We start from the raw sequence: 14,964 nt of genomic DNA, 5'->3' as shown, positions 1-14,964 counted from the left end.
ACGCCGCTTCCACGTTTTTCCGGGTTACTCCCAGCAAACACCCCCCACCAAGGGCACTCGCGACCCCCACCATGACGCCGTGCTTGGCTCCCTACAACTACAGTACAACCCACAGCCCGTAATGTAATCCACGCCACATCGCGGCAGAAGAACTAGGAAATCGCGCGATACTTCCCAAGGAGCTCGTCCTTGCCTGTGATAGGCGCTCGTCGACGTAGGCTGCCCGGAGACAAGAGATACTCGCACGGCAGGCAAAACGAGGTCCTCATCGCGGGAGCGCGCCGGTCAAACTCCGCCCCCTCAGAACGACGTCCACATGCGTATTGACGTCATTTTCACGTCGTTTGTATATAAGAGGTCGGCCCGGCTCGCCCGGGCGTTCAGTTGGGAGCAGCCTCTCGTACTGTGCGCGTCGCCAGTTATCAGCTGTAGTTTGAAGTACTAGCGACTTATTAACCACTTTTATAAGTTTGAGTTTTTTTTGTTAGTCAGGAACGTAACTAAGTTGGTGAATTTCTAGGCGGTCGTTGTGTCGTTACTCCCGCAGAAAACGTCGACCAATTTCCTGTTTGAGGGATCCCGGCCTTCTTATCGTTTAGTTATGAGTCATGTGGCCGTCGAAAATGTTCACGGTCTAGACCAGCAGGTAAGTGTTGTGTACGTGTGGGGGATGGGGCTGTGTGTGGCGCGGCAGACAATGGCGGCCTAGTGTGGTGGCGGAGCGCCTGTGTGCGCAGTTACATAACGCGCCCTCCCGCTCTGGCTGGGACTACCGGGTTGGTGGCGGCGCTCATTATTCTCCCTCCCGGCCGCCGGGGACTCTCTCTGCGGGTCATTACATCAGTGTTGGCTTTGTGTTGCCGGTGCGTCATCAGGCCGGGTGTGAGCTTGGCGGCCCAGAGGGATGACGCACATCGGAGATCGTGTTTCGGGTCCGTCTCTTCTAGTCATCCATGCTGATGTCCGGTGTAACCGTGATGTCGTGCTGTGAGCCGGGAACTAGGCCTACTCGTCGCATCCTTACAATGGCGGCCTTTGTGAGAGCAGAGGGGGAGGGGAGGACACGCAGCCGGCTTATTACCCGGCCATCCCTGTGCTGCGCCGAGTGACGCCGCACGAGTTCACATCACCGAGGCCTGGCCTATGCCCTCAACTGTAAACACTCTTCTCCGATCATCCATCTCCCCCCCCCTCCTCCCCAACACGTGGCGTGGAGGGCGCTAGTGCCTTACATGGCACCGCATTGCCTTGTTACCAGCCTGGCGTTTCCACTTCCCCTGTGACCTACATTGTACTGCACTGTGTATCCTCACTTACACTGCCTCCTGCTCCAAGAAATATGTTGCATTGGAAGGAAGCTTTAATGTCTTTCGATGTTGTCACAGCATAGGCTAAAGTTGTTCTCCTTTAATTTTGTTATCTCAACCTGCATATCCATAGGGTGTTTCTGCTGCCATGTTTCTATTCATAAGGTCTATGCTTTGCCTGTCTCATCACTAGATCAAACTCTTTGGAAATGTACATACCTTTCATGTACATGGTTGGGGTCAGAATTGACTTATTGTGAGGTTAGATGTGAATCTTGGACCACCACACTATTTTTATTCCTTTGCCCTCTACTGGTTTGTCCACTAGCACCTTGTCTTTGATGTAGCTAGTTCTCTATTGGTGGACTAGGCTACATTGTGGCCACACTATGGAATCACCATTTGCCGATAGCTTGTGATCTAGCTAGACTCGACTTAATCCTGTTACCTTAACAGCAGAGGCGGCCATACATTTCAGACTAAGTATTCCCCAGAAATTCTCTGAATTGAAGCAACCATTGCATTGCCTGGTCAAACCTTTGTCACTGTGAATGAGTGTTGCAGAAGTAATGTTGGTATACTTGTTTTCGGGTTATGCCATTGGCATAAAAGGTGCAAAAACTTTGTCTAGTTCCCTTATTGTAGCAAAAAGTTGCGAGTTTCTTTGATGTCCCATAGATGGTTGGATAAAAGTTGTATGAAACTTTTAGTTAGTTATACAAGTTGTCCTATTCTTCTCAAAGCAAATGTATTAAACTAGGAAGGGGCTAGACATGGATGCTTTATAATGGTTTTGGTCTTTTTGAATAGCGCTGCAGGTAATCCTTGCTGTGGCATTTCAATTTTTGCTGTGTGGCACAGAAGTCAGTCTTCAGTATAAGATGGACAATGTAAAACTATATACAACTCAACCACTTGTTTGTTATCCATTGTTTAAGTAATGTTCTCTATTGGTTTGCTATGATTCTTTTCATGAAACTTGAGTGTGGTCAGTTATTTTCACATTGCTAATAGTGAAGATGTAGGATTTTGTTCTTCATTTAGTGTAAAGAGAATTTTCATTTATGATTTAAGTGGTTTGCGCCACCTTAAAACACCTAAAGTTTTGGTTGGACAACCAAAACTTGAATGCCTTCTGGGTGGGCTTCTTAACATTGATCTGGCAAATTGTAGTTGGTGTCCTGTCAATCTTCACCCACAGAAGTCAGCGTTGCATTTGAGTTATTTGTTGTGGTAGATGGCTTATTATGCATTCTTTGTTGGCTTGCATCCATTTTGTCTTTTGTGATGTCTTTCTGTTTTCCTGGCTGCAGTACCTTATGTAGCCTGAAGATGTCTTGTTTACTGCAGTGCATGCATCAGGAGGGGGTGCTACTTGGATACTGTTTGTTTCTAGGATGCATAGTTGTATGACAAAATACATAATCTTATATTTATTCATATTCCTGAGTAACGTCTTCTTTCTCCATCAGTTTGCTGGGCTAGACTTGAATTCTGCTGACGATCAAAGTGGTGGTTCTGCAACTAGTAAGTATAATTGCTGGCAATTCTCATATATGGGTATTTATCATTTTTTTTTTTTTTTTTTTTCTTTTTTGGTTCATTTAGTTTAACCACTTCTCTTTTCTTTGTAGAGGGCCGTTACATTCCTCCTCATCTAAGAAACAAAGAAGCTTCAAGACATGGTAAGTCTTCATTGAATCATCTGCAGCTTGTGTAACACTACACCAAATACCTACCTAACTTCATTTTCCACAAACTCGCAAAGCAAAACCTTTAGGTTGCCTTTGCCTAGTAAATGACGCTACAAATGAGGTAGTAAACAATATCCTATCCAATATATACCATACAAGCTTTTTGAGGCATCATTCCCAAAATTTGTAGGTTTTAGTGTTCAGTTTTGAACATGCTAATACTGCCCTTCCTGTTCAGCTTTCTATAAATTAGAGACTGGAGTACTTGTTCTGAAAGATTTATTATCGTATAGGTTTTCCAAGGTGTCAATATCCAGCAGTAGATGTGTATAAGGGCTACGGTGATTGGTGGTCCCAAAGGAATGGTACGGTTCTTTACCTGTCTTGGTGTGTTGGCTGCACAATAGCTTGGCCTGCATATAAGCTAGCCAATGAGCTGCCTGTGAATTGCAGTGGAATCTTGATCATACTGCTTTGTTATAGCAATGTCTTCCATGCACTCAGATCTTGTAACAGTTCCACTTGGCTTTGTGGCTCAATTAACTAATGGTTAGGTCTTTGAGTGATTAAAAGCCTGCATTTATTCTGTTCTGGTTGTTCCCAGTAGCGTTTTACATAACTACAAAATGCTAATGTGAATGAACCCTAAGCATGAGTCCATGCATAGCAGCTGTGAATCATGCCAATATGCTGATGGTGCAACTTCTGTGTACAAGTAGAAGCAAGCCATGCAGTTTCCAGGCTCTCCTCCAACTGACAGACTCCAATGCAGGCTTGTCTGATAGGAGTTTGCCTAAATTGTCATCTCTGCTACATCTTTGGTGATCAGTGATTGGTACCATTGGTGTGAATACTTAGCTATATTTTGATATGTGGGAATCTGGCAGCTATAAAATATACTAATGTGCATGTAATATGCATTACACTGGGGTTTGTCAGCTTGCTTTAGCTTGCTTTTAGACACTAGTATTTTAATGGGTGGTTGTCCACAAGGCACGGTTTGCCCTCAACACGCTAATGACTAAAGAATGTCAGGTTTGTGTCAACATAATTAATGTGTTTTTTTTCCCCCTGCCCTTTTAAAAGATTCAGGATGGGATGCTGGACGTGGAGGCAATGGCTATGTCAATGGGACTCACGATGACCGTGATGGTCGTATGAATGGATTTGGAAATAGGGGCGGCTCTGGTCGCACTGACAGAGGTAAATTCACCATGTGATGTCAAACAAACTTTCAATTTTGATAACAAACTTGATAATAAATCTAGCAAATTGACTAATCTTATAGACATGAGCTATGACTGCATGATGTGGATATGGTTCAAGCATTGTAATTCTTGGAGACATTTCTTTTGTATATTCAAAGTGGCATCTCTAAAAAATTTTCCAGATAAATTGCTATATCCCTTTAGCATTCTTATGTTTTACTTTGTCTCTGGTAAAAAGCCCATATTGATTGCAGTTTCTCACTTGTCCCCCTTTTCAGGATTTTATGACAGAGATAATTCTGGATGGAATTCTGGCAGAGAGCGGGATGCTTACAGCAGTTTTGGATCACGAAGCGACCGTGGCAGACCAGGTGTATTTAATGACAGAGGTAGTGGGGCACGGAGGTAAGTGCTGTTGAAAGAATTTGATATTACTTGAATGACTTTCTTTTGTGCTAGTGACCTTTTGGGTGGACATGTAAAATATTTCAGGATCATGTGTGAGTAGCTGTAAGTCAGGGATTGTTATAAAATGCCTCCAAACACAAAGTTGCAAGTTGTCTTTTGAGAAAAGAAAAGCAATTTACTTTGGCCTTTTCTAGTTTTCCTTTATAACATGTATGACTCTTCATTGTAGTTCCGGTGTACATCTCATATAGTCTTGTGCAGCAATTGGTACAGATGTGATTCAAGTGTTACTGGCTGAAATGTCTAAGTCTAGTGGTGGTTATGAAAATAACTTTAAAAGCAGATATGTAATGACCATGTATTTGTGTACTAAATTTTGCTAATTTTGTCTTGCAGAATGGGGCAGTTTTTCAAAGTGTTTTCAAAGCAAGACCGTTCATTTATAGGATCAGTCTTGTTCTGCATCGTATTTCATTGTCTGCTTCCGGATGATTATGGTGTAGTTTAAGACTAGCCTAGCTTTAACTTGTATATTTGGCATTGCTTGCACCAAAAACTGTTCCAAAATTCTGAGATGTTTGCATAATTTTTGGCACATTGCTGGTTTCCAGAGATGCCATGTCACTTTAAGAATTTGTGCCTCTTCTGACTTATCTAAGTAACTTGCTATTTTGTTTGGAGGGTTTTTATATAACTGCAGTTTTCTGTGGGTTAGGCTATAGTATATGGTTGTTAAACACCTTGTGTTTTGTGCGCACAAGTAAGGTGAGCTCACTTTCCTCAACCAAAAAATCTGAGGGGTAGTCCTGTGCTGTTCTCGCACCCAGGCAACCAGAGCATAAACTGGTAAAGGACCTACTGCGCCTCAGGTAAGCCTTTAATACACCCCAGATCAGTCCACAGTGTAAGATGCAGAGTTCTATGTACCTTCTGCACCAGGAATTGAGGTTTTATATCGATTACTTTTTGCAGTCTATTGGGGGGTACTTAAAAACAAGTTTTTAGTGTAAGTCCACACAGGACAAGTTTTATTCAATCTGCAGCTTATCTTATGTTCTAGTGGTTTTTGGATTTATATACACCCTGGTACATTGTACAAGTGGTGACATCCTACATACATAAAATTCCAAAATTGATTAATTTACTTAGAAAAGGCCAAACATCTGTCATTTACTAACCTAAAACTAGAATTTGCTGCAAACTGTACCTGTTGAAGTACAAGGGGTAAAAGATTACAGCAAGTCCATCCTCTGTGGACTTAACTTAAAATTTGTATTGTATGCAAAGTTTTAGAAGGAATACAAATACTTATTTGTTTGAACTGTGTAATAGATCTGATGATAGGCGTACAGATGGGTTTGATGGCATGGGAAATCGGAGTGACAGAGGTGGTTTTGGTAAATACGATCGTGGCAGCAGTCGTTGGACAGATGAGCGAAATGATGAAGATGACTGGTCAAAGCCTCTTGCCCCAAATGATCGGATTGAACAGTGAGTATTAAACGCAAAAGACAAAACAAAGCATATAGTTATTTGTTGTGTTTTTAACTTGTATGATTCCTTCCTTAGGGAACTCTTCTCTGGAAGTAATACTGGAATAAACTTTGAGAAGTATGATGACATTCCAGTTGAAGCAACAGGCTCAAACTGTCCTCCACACATTGAAAGCGTATGTTTAATATATAATTTAAGGTTTTTGGCAATATGCACATTCATTTTTGCTTGTCCATTTCTCAGCAATTACTTTTCCTTCCTATTGCATGGCAAATCAAGAAAGCAGTCTTATAAGTTTTTAAATATATTTGCTGTTCTACCTTCTCTGTATCCTTAACCCCTTAAGGACACAGGGTTTTTCGGCTCCTTTCTCGCTCTCCAACTTCACAAATCCATAACTTTTTCATTTTTCCGTGTACAGACCTGTGTGAGGGCTTACTTTGTGCATAACAAATTTTACTTTCCCGTAATGTTATTTATTTTAACATGCCATGTACTGCGAAGCTGAAAAAATTACTAATGTGGAAAAATTCTTGTGGGCTCAGTTTTTACGACTTTCACTCTTCGCTCCAAATAACATGCCTACTTTATTCTTTGGTTCGGTGCGATCGCGGTGATACCAAATTTACATGGGTTTTATTGTGTTTTAATACATTTTCAAAGATTAAACGAAAGTGTACAAAAAAGAGAATTTTTGTCATCTTCTGACGCTAATAACTTTTTCATACTTTGGCGCACGGAGATGTGTGAGGGGTCTTTTTTTGCGAAATGAAGCGACGTTTTCATTGCTACCATTTTGAGGTCTGTGCGACATTTTGATAATTTTTTATTTCTTTTTTTTATGTTATGTAAAAAGGTGTAAAAGTCGCATTTCGGACATTTGGGCGCAATTTCCCGCCTCAGAGGTCACCGCCGCCCGTAACCGGTTTTATATTTTGATCGGGCATTTTGGGATGCAGCGATACCTAATATGTTTGATTTTTACTGTTTATTATATCTGTTCTAGGGAAAGTGGGGTGATTTAAACTTTTAATATTTGATTATTTTTTTTTATACTTTTTTTCACTATTTTTAGACCATCTAGGGTACATTAACCCTAGATGGTCAGATCGCTCCTACCATATACTGCAATACTACAGTATTGCAAAATATGGCATTTTTGCACACTATACATTACAATGAGCCACTGGCTCATTGTAATGGATATGCAGAAGCCATGTATCCTCGGGTCAAACAAAGACCCGAGGCTACCATGGCAACCGATCGTAACAAAGATGGCGGCGCCCACCGACCGCGGTTATTAGCGGTGGGGGTTTTCTGCAATATGGAAAAACCCCCACCTTTGTATGAAGAGGACTTCAGCCCGTGAGCCCTCTTCATACATCCCTTATACTTCTGCGCCGTAAAGCTACGGCGCAGAGCGTTAAGGGGTTAATGTCACTTTATGGTTCAGCACAGCTGGAACTTTATTTTTCTGATTAATAAGTTGACAACCAGTTTATCTACAACCATGGGTGATGCCAGACTGGCCCAGTCCATGACTGACCAACTGATTAGTGTATTGGATGCGTTAATCAGTTAGTCATCCAACAGTTACGAACTTTCAAGTAATAGTTGATAAATGTTTAATTTATCCTTTGGTTTACAGAATATCTACCACCAGGATGAAGGATTGTAGAACAAGCACACTAGTCTACTGCTGTGTGCCCCCTCTGGCAGGATCCACTCATCTAGCTGCTTATGCCCTTTTTTTTTTTTAATCTTGTGCAAATGAGCCTCAGCGGCTCCTTACATGTTAATAGAACCTGCAGCTCCTCAGGCTGGGTTATGTAATTTTTAAAGCCTTTTTACTACACAAGTACCTGACATGTTCTGCTATATCATGGCTTCATGGAGCTGTTGTATCTCTCCTATGCAGAGGGAGAATGAAGGGATAGAGGCAATGCTCTCTAATGGCAGTTTATGAAAATATATTTAGTTTAGGGGGGTTATTTTGCCTGACGGGTTCTCTTTAATCTTAAAAACAAGAATTTAAAAAAAAAAACTTTAGACCAATGGATAAGTTACAGCTTTGTACATTTATACCTAATGGATGTTAGACAACTTCATTTTTCTTTTCTTAACTTCCTAAAGTTCCACGATGTCAACATGGGAGAGATAATTATGGGAAACATTCAACTGACTCGTTACACCCGGCCCACTCCAGTCCAGAAGTATGCAATTCCAATCATCAGTGAGAAACGAGACTTGATGGCCTGTGCTCAGACAGGTATGCTTTTATAAACATTTTCTATCACCTTGAATATGGGCTCCACATATGGGCCAATTTACAGCTTTTTAAAACTAAAAGCAGTTTTTTCTGGTTAGGTTGCTTATCTAAGGGTTATAAATATTGACATTGGAAACCAAAGCTTTGTATGTCATTACTTCTAGGTATTTGTGTGCTAATATAAACAGTTTTTGCTTTTAGGATCTGGAAAAACTGCTGCCTTTTTGCTCCCTATCTTAAGTCAGATCTACACCGATGGTCCTAGTGATGCCATGAAGCACTTAAAGGTACTTTTTTAATTACTGGGACTGACAGATCTTAATACCTTGAGCCCTATCCATATAGGGCAGGTTCCATATTAAACTGAAATGTACCCCTGCATACTAGAATTCCATAGTACTTTGTGCTTGAGGCACCACTTTACTGTGAGAAGTTTCTCCAACAAACTTAGGACATATTAAACAAGGAACATTAAAATGCAGCTTTAGAATGCATGTGATTTCACTCTGTTGTGAATATTGTGATGCTGTCAGGAGTTTACTTTTTTTTTTTTTTTTTTTACTTAGGATAATGGAAGGTATGGAAGACGCAAACAGTTCCCATTGTCCCTTGTATTGGCTCCAACAAGAGAGCTTGCAGTACAGATCTATGAAGAAGCCAGAAAGGTATGGTGCTCATGAACTTGCTTGCATCAATGTGTTGGCCCAGTAACAGGAAAAAGCTTTACAAACCTTTATTCTTTCCCATTACTAGTTTGCTTACAGATCCCGAGTACGTCCATGTGTTGTGTATGGTGGTGCAGACATTGGACAGCAGATTCGAGACTTGGAACGGGGTTGCCACTTGCTTGTGGCTACACCTGGTCGTCTAGTTGATATGATGGAACGTGGAAAGATTGGCCTGGACTGTTGCAAGTATGTCAGAATTCATTATTGGTTGATTTTGGGTGTCATCTGCAAATTGTTAACCTGTTTCAGTCACAATTTGATACTGTTCTTACTCTTAAAAAATCTTATTTTTAAGGTATCTTGTATTGGATGAAGCTGATAGAATGCTTGACATGGGATTTGAGCCCCAAATTAGGCGAATAGTTGAAGAAGACACTATGCCTCCCAAAGGTGTTCGTCAGACCATGATGTTCAGTGCCACCTTCCCCAAAGAAATCCAGGTACAAATCCCACAAATTATCTTGCCTACCTGTCTTGTAAAAAATTTTTTTTTCTAATTGACTCTCCATCCACTTACAGATCCTTGCACGAGACTTTCTGGATGAATACATTTTCTTGGCAGTAGGCAGAGTAGGCTCCACATCTGAGAACATAACACAAAAAGTTGTTTGGGTAGAGGAACTGGATAAGCGATCATTTTTATTGGATCTTCTCAATGCCACAGGTAAGCAATTAGACTTGGAATATCAATAATTACTGATGGCTGAATGCTTTTATTTCATATGTGTGTTTTTTTTTTTTTTTTAGGCAAGGATTCATTAACTCTAGTATTTGTTGAAACTAAAAAGGGTGCAGATGCCCTTGAGGACTTCCTTTACCATGAAGGGTATGCTTGCACAAGTATCCATGGAGATAGATCTCAACGAGATCGTGAAGAAGCACTTCATCAATTCCGGTCTGGAAAAAGTCCAATTCTTGTGGCAACAGCAGTAAGCATTTTTATTAATCTGCAATGAAGCAGAATTTTTTTTCTGTAGCCTTTTACTATTTTATGCAAAAATATTTTTTTTCTAATCTAGGTAGCGGCAAGAGGTCTTGATATTTCAAACGTCAAGCATGTTATAAACTTCGATCTTCCCAGTGACATTGAGGAATATGTACATAGAATAGGTCGTACAGGCCGTGTCGGTAATCTTGGTAAGTGTGGTGGACCTTTAATTCTGCCAGCTTATAAAGTGTGTGTGTGTGTGACATTGAGTCTGCAGTGACATCATTCTTCTCCTGCGCCAACTGCAGGCGCAGGTCCTCCTCTGACAGCCTGAGACCTGAGGGAGATGGGGTTTACAACCGCATCTGCCTTCTCTGATCCTCACGGCATCGTGCTGAAGCAGCATTATGTAGATGGGAGAGCTGGTGCTGCCCTCCAGCTCTACAGACCTGGCGGTCATGTGATTGCTGGATCTGTAGAGCTTAATATAAGCTTCTGGGTATAATCAGAACTAGTCCAGCTCTGATCAAACATTTGATGCCCCCCCCAGAGGGGTTGTTGTTCCCCTGTAACTGGGTTCTTATAGATGCCCCTATTACAGGTGAAAACCAGAAATTAAAAGAAACACTTAGAAAAGTTCCCAAGAGGTATTGAATAGCCCCAGGGGAGACATATGTAATTTGTAGGTGTTAAATTTATAAGTATTAATAAATGAACATTTAACATTCCTTAAATAAAAAAAAACCCACCCTGCTCCATAAAAACATCACAATAGGTACCACGTTTGCTGTAGACTATACATAATGTATATCAAAACGACTTTGGCACACACTAGGTAGGATTTATTATGGTAGTTTTTAATTTGATACATGAAAAGTATTCTGTACATAAAAATAACTCCAGTTTTTTTACTCTAACCCTCCAGAAAACTAAAATGGGGAAAAAAAACTCTTAACTATCCCTGTATCAAAAAAAGCTACAAAACTTTTTACAGCATTGCACAAAAAAGTTAAGGCTTTTTAACAAATAACTATAAAAATCCTTTGGTCAGAAAGCTGACATTCATATTCCTAGAATACCCCATGAACTGGGATGTTGGTCATCAGCTGATTTTAAGAGTACAAAGCTCTGAATTTACTTTGCAATGATGCATGACTGATATTAAATTGGTGTAAAATTCCTGTTATTTGATATTGGCCAGATTTATTATTTTTACTGTAATAAAGATTTTTATAGTTTTAGCCAGAGATTTGATAAAGGAATCACTTGCTGAGGACTATTGACTAAATAGACTATTGCAGTCCTACCAGAATATTCACAACCTGCACATTCATAAGCCTAGCAAAAATTGATAAAATAAATACACTACAACACTCCATTCATATAAAATGTTCATTTATTGACTTCATTTATATAATACAAAAGAAATCCATGTTCTAGAAACACTAATATGGCCAATCTTATTAAAAATACACCTGTGAACACTTCTTGAAATGCACCTTAAAATAAATCACCTAGTTATCTTGTACAACTTGTTGCAATCTATATACTGGGATTTTCACATGTATAAAAATACTATAAAATCCATAAAATACGATTCGGCACAATGCAAAACCAGTCCTAAACCTAATTTTCAGGGTTTTCTTTACAGGTCTTGCAACATCTTTTTTCAATGACAAGAACGTAAACATAACAAAAGATTTGCTAGACCTTTTGGTAGAAGCAAAACAAGAGGTACCTTCTTGGCTGGAGAACATGGCCTATGAACAACATCACAAGAGTAGCAGCAGAGGACGCTCAAAGAGGTAATACATTGTTTTGTGAGTCTTAAGTTTACAGTTAAGAAACCTACATAAATTCATTAATTCTTTCTTTCCTAGTCGGTTTAGTGGTGGATTTGGTGCAAGGGACTACAGGCAGAGCAGTAGTGCTAGCAGCAGCTTTGGCAGCAGTCGAGGCGGAAGAAGCAGTGGTCACGGTGGAAGCCGGGGTTTTGGTGGAGGTAAGATCTATGTTGGGAATTTAAGTTCATATGGTGCATTTGGCTTTGGTTCTACATGATTTATATATTCTATACAATTGTGTAGTGTATATTCTTTCACTATCCATATAAACCAATTTTGGTTAAAAAAAAAAAAAATAATTTACAGGCTTGTGCCTTTCCTGCGAAGGTTTTTTCCATGAAGAAAATTGCCAAGATTAAATGACTTTTCTTAGTGAAACCACTTTAATGTCACATTCATTTCTGCACACAGGTGGATATGGTGGCTTCTATAACAGCGATGGCTATGGAGGAAATTATGGAGGCAGCTCCCAAGTTGACTGGTGGGGCAACTAAGCCCACTACTGCAAAACTGACTCAACCAAACAAGCTAATATGGAAACCACATGTAACTTTAGCCAGACTATACCTTGTGTAGCTTCAAGAACTTGTACATTACCAGCTGTGATTCTCCACTGAATTTTCTTTTCACGGGAGCTCTGGGCCATGAAGACACAATAGGAAAAAGAGACCTACTCTGATGGTGTTGGAAGATTTCATTGCTGTAGTGTTGGATTAATTCCTAATTCCACCTCTTACCCAACAACTGCATTTATTTTGACTGAGGATAAGTTTGTTTGTTAATGTACTGTGCCTTTAACTTTAGACAACTTTTTATTTTGATGTCCTGTTGGCTCAGTATTGCTCAAGATCAAAATTGTTAAGAGAAAATAAATTTACTGAACTTGGGCGAAATCAAACCTTGGCACACAGGTGTGATACAACTCAAAACAGGAATCGTTTCATCCATACATTTAAGATTACAAGGGAAAAACCAACTCGTGCAGTAAGCCCACATTAGATCTGTTAAGCTGGCCTCCTTGAGGCAGCAGAACCGTAATGCATATCTGAATAGCTTCTAATGTGGCAAACTGTATAAAGTTCAGTTCTGATTTGCTCACTCTATCCTGGAAAGGTACTTAGAACCTGAGTCTTTTTAATAAGCCATTCCAGTCACATAGGTGTATGTGTTTGTACACATGAGGCACTGTTTTTTCAGAACGCAATACAGCAATTCCTTTAACAATGTTTAGGCAGATAAGTAACTTGTGAGCTAGTCAGCTATGGGCCGAACATTACAGGAAGCGTTAAACTATCTGAAACTTGAAATAGTTTTTTGGTAGGAGGTATCATCAAATTAAGCCTGTCGTGAAAAAGGCAGAATGGCTGACCACAGCATTTTGTGGTTCTGTGACAGGCCTGGCTGATTTTGGGCTAATAACGCATGCTAGTGTTGATGTTTTTTGGTCAAGAGGGAATGAACAGGAAGAATTATGCAGCAGGCTTTATTTTAATGCAGATTCACATTACTCTGTTCAAGCTGCGTTGAGAGGTTAACATGCTTGGCTTACAGTAGACTTTGTAAAATGGCGCCAGATGAGTAAATTGAAATCTTAAGATCTTTGGGGGAACAAATGTACATGACTGCACAAGGTATAAAATCTGTCAGTGTGCAGTTTAGTCAGTTTTAGTTGCATAGGTTTCCATTGTATTTAGTATGTCAATGCTAAATCTGGCCAAAGACTAATTCCCACCTTTTACACCTTTGCCACTTGAAATTTAGCTTTCTATACATGGTTAAATTGTAACAACTCCAGTGGCGTAGGAATGACAAAAAAAATCTAAAGTGCAATAGATTTTTCAAGTGTTTTGTGCCTTGCTCGAAGTCTTTTTTGTAGGTGCACTTGACAGTATTGAGGTAATTGTTATGGTGCTATTTAAAATATAGGTGGCCCTTGTACATTTTTGCCCATAACTTTCTACAAAACTTCTTTTATTGCACATTCAGAGAATTTTTATATAAGTCTTGTGTACGTGTCCTTTAAACTCAAATCTTATTTTTCTCTTTGCAATGGCAAACACTGCTTGGAGTCTAGGGCAGGATTGAGACTTATTTGGGACCATGGGAGTGATAGATGGGGAAGCAACTATTTTGCACACAATGGATTTCTAGATACTTTTTGCTGCTAGTTTTGTGTAATATTTATTGAACATTTTGACAAATATTTATTTTTGTAAGCCTAAGTGATTCTTTGAAAGCTTAAAGAAACTTGACCAAAAGACAGTACAAAAACACTGGCACTTGAATGTTGAATGTCAACGTATGCGTGAAATTATATATTTCGGGGTAGCGTGAGCTTTTAATGTTAAGTCATATTAAACTCTTAAGTCAAATTAAGCAGACCCAGTATTGGCTGAGCAGCCATAAGATTCTGGTGTAATTAAAATATAATTGGCAATTTGAAATTAAACATGCCAAGGTTTTGATACACTTGTCTTAAGATATTAATGAAACACTTCAAAACACTGACGTGAAGTGTCCAGATTCTCAGATGTTTGTTGCGTGAGTTTTGTTTAGTTGTGTGGTTACTTTTTTTTTATTTCAGTGAATGTCTGGCACATTGCAATCCTCAAACATGTGGTTTATCTTTGTCATACTGAATCAGTGACTTGTGTCCTCAATGATTACATATTAGCAAGTAACTTTGGCAATACCTTTTTAACAAGAATAAGGTTCTCATTTATATGCAAAGAATGGATTTGAACTTGCTAAATGTCAAGATTGACTCTCAAGTCGCTTTAGTTTAGATTTTGCTTATTGTACTAGTATAGATGCTTGGCACTGCATGTGCTGTGCATTACTGATTTTATTAAAATAAAAGTTGAACGGCAAACAATAAATGTGTCATTTGTTTTTCCTTAATCCTACATGTGTAACATCTATGCAAATAGAGTTTTTCTTGTGCGATTAATCCTCCATTTCGCTGTTCTACTGGTTTCTGCTACCCTTTACACATTTTGCCTGATGTGTGCCCACAGCCATGATTCTCAGCTTCCAATACACATCAGCATTTTGAATCTTTAACAAAGTATTATTCTGTTGTAC

The 14,964-nt window shown here is 39.6% G+C and overlaps 1 protein-coding gene across 2 annotated transcripts; it reads left to right on the top strand.

Moving 5' to 3' along the window:
• Nucleotides 1-363: 363 nt before the first annotated feature.
• On the top strand, nt 364-14,759 carry DDX3X (DEAD-box helicase 3 X-linked). 2 transcript variants are annotated; one of them, XM_072137791.1, is made up of 19 exons: nt 364-646; nt 2,780-2,834; nt 2,942-2,992; nt 3,295-3,366; nt 4,088-4,204; nt 4,488-4,614; nt 5,950-6,108; nt 6,187-6,286; nt 8,245-8,380; nt 8,582-8,667; nt 8,947-9,045; nt 9,134-9,294; nt 9,404-9,548; nt 9,628-9,772; nt 9,856-10,037; nt 10,128-10,245; nt 11,688-11,841; nt 11,917-12,038; nt 12,292-14,759. In XM_072137791.1, the coding sequence occupies exons 1-19, from the start codon at nt 602-604 to the stop codon at nt 12,372-12,374; spliced, it is 2,157 nt and encodes a 718-aa protein (XP_071993892.1). In that variant the 5' UTR covers nt 364-601; the 3' UTR covers nt 12,375-14,759. The 2 variants fall into 2 exon arrangements, with proteins under 2 accessions (XP_071993892.1, XP_071993893.1); XM_072137792.1 differs by lacking the exon at nt 3,295-3,366 and having other exon boundaries at nt 365-646.
• The last annotated feature ends 205 nt before the right edge of the window (nt 14,760-14,964 follow it).

Source organism: Engystomops pustulosus, chromosome 2 (genome assembly GCF_040894005.1).
Source record: "Engystomops pustulosus chromosome 2, aEngPut4.maternal, whole genome shotgun sequence".
Lineage (NCBI taxonomy): Eukaryota > Metazoa > Chordata > Amphibia > Anura > Leptodactylidae > Engystomops > Engystomops pustulosus.
The sequence above is the reverse complement of the archived record's forward strand: the minus strand, read 5'-3'. Positions and strand labels throughout refer to the sequence as shown.

Coding starts and splice junctions, on each gene's coding strand:
- DDX3X (XM_072137791.1), top strand. CDS start 602: ATGAGTCATGTGGCCGTCGAAAATGTTCACGGTCTAGACCAGCAG. Junction 647..2,779: donor TTCACGGTCTAGACCAGCAG/GTAAGTGTTGTG, acceptor TTTCTCCATCAG/TTTGCTGGGCTAGACTTGAA. Junction 9,295..9,403: donor ATTGGCCTGGACTGTTGCAA/GTATGTCAGAAT, acceptor CTTATTTTTAAG/GTATCTTGTATTGGATGAAG.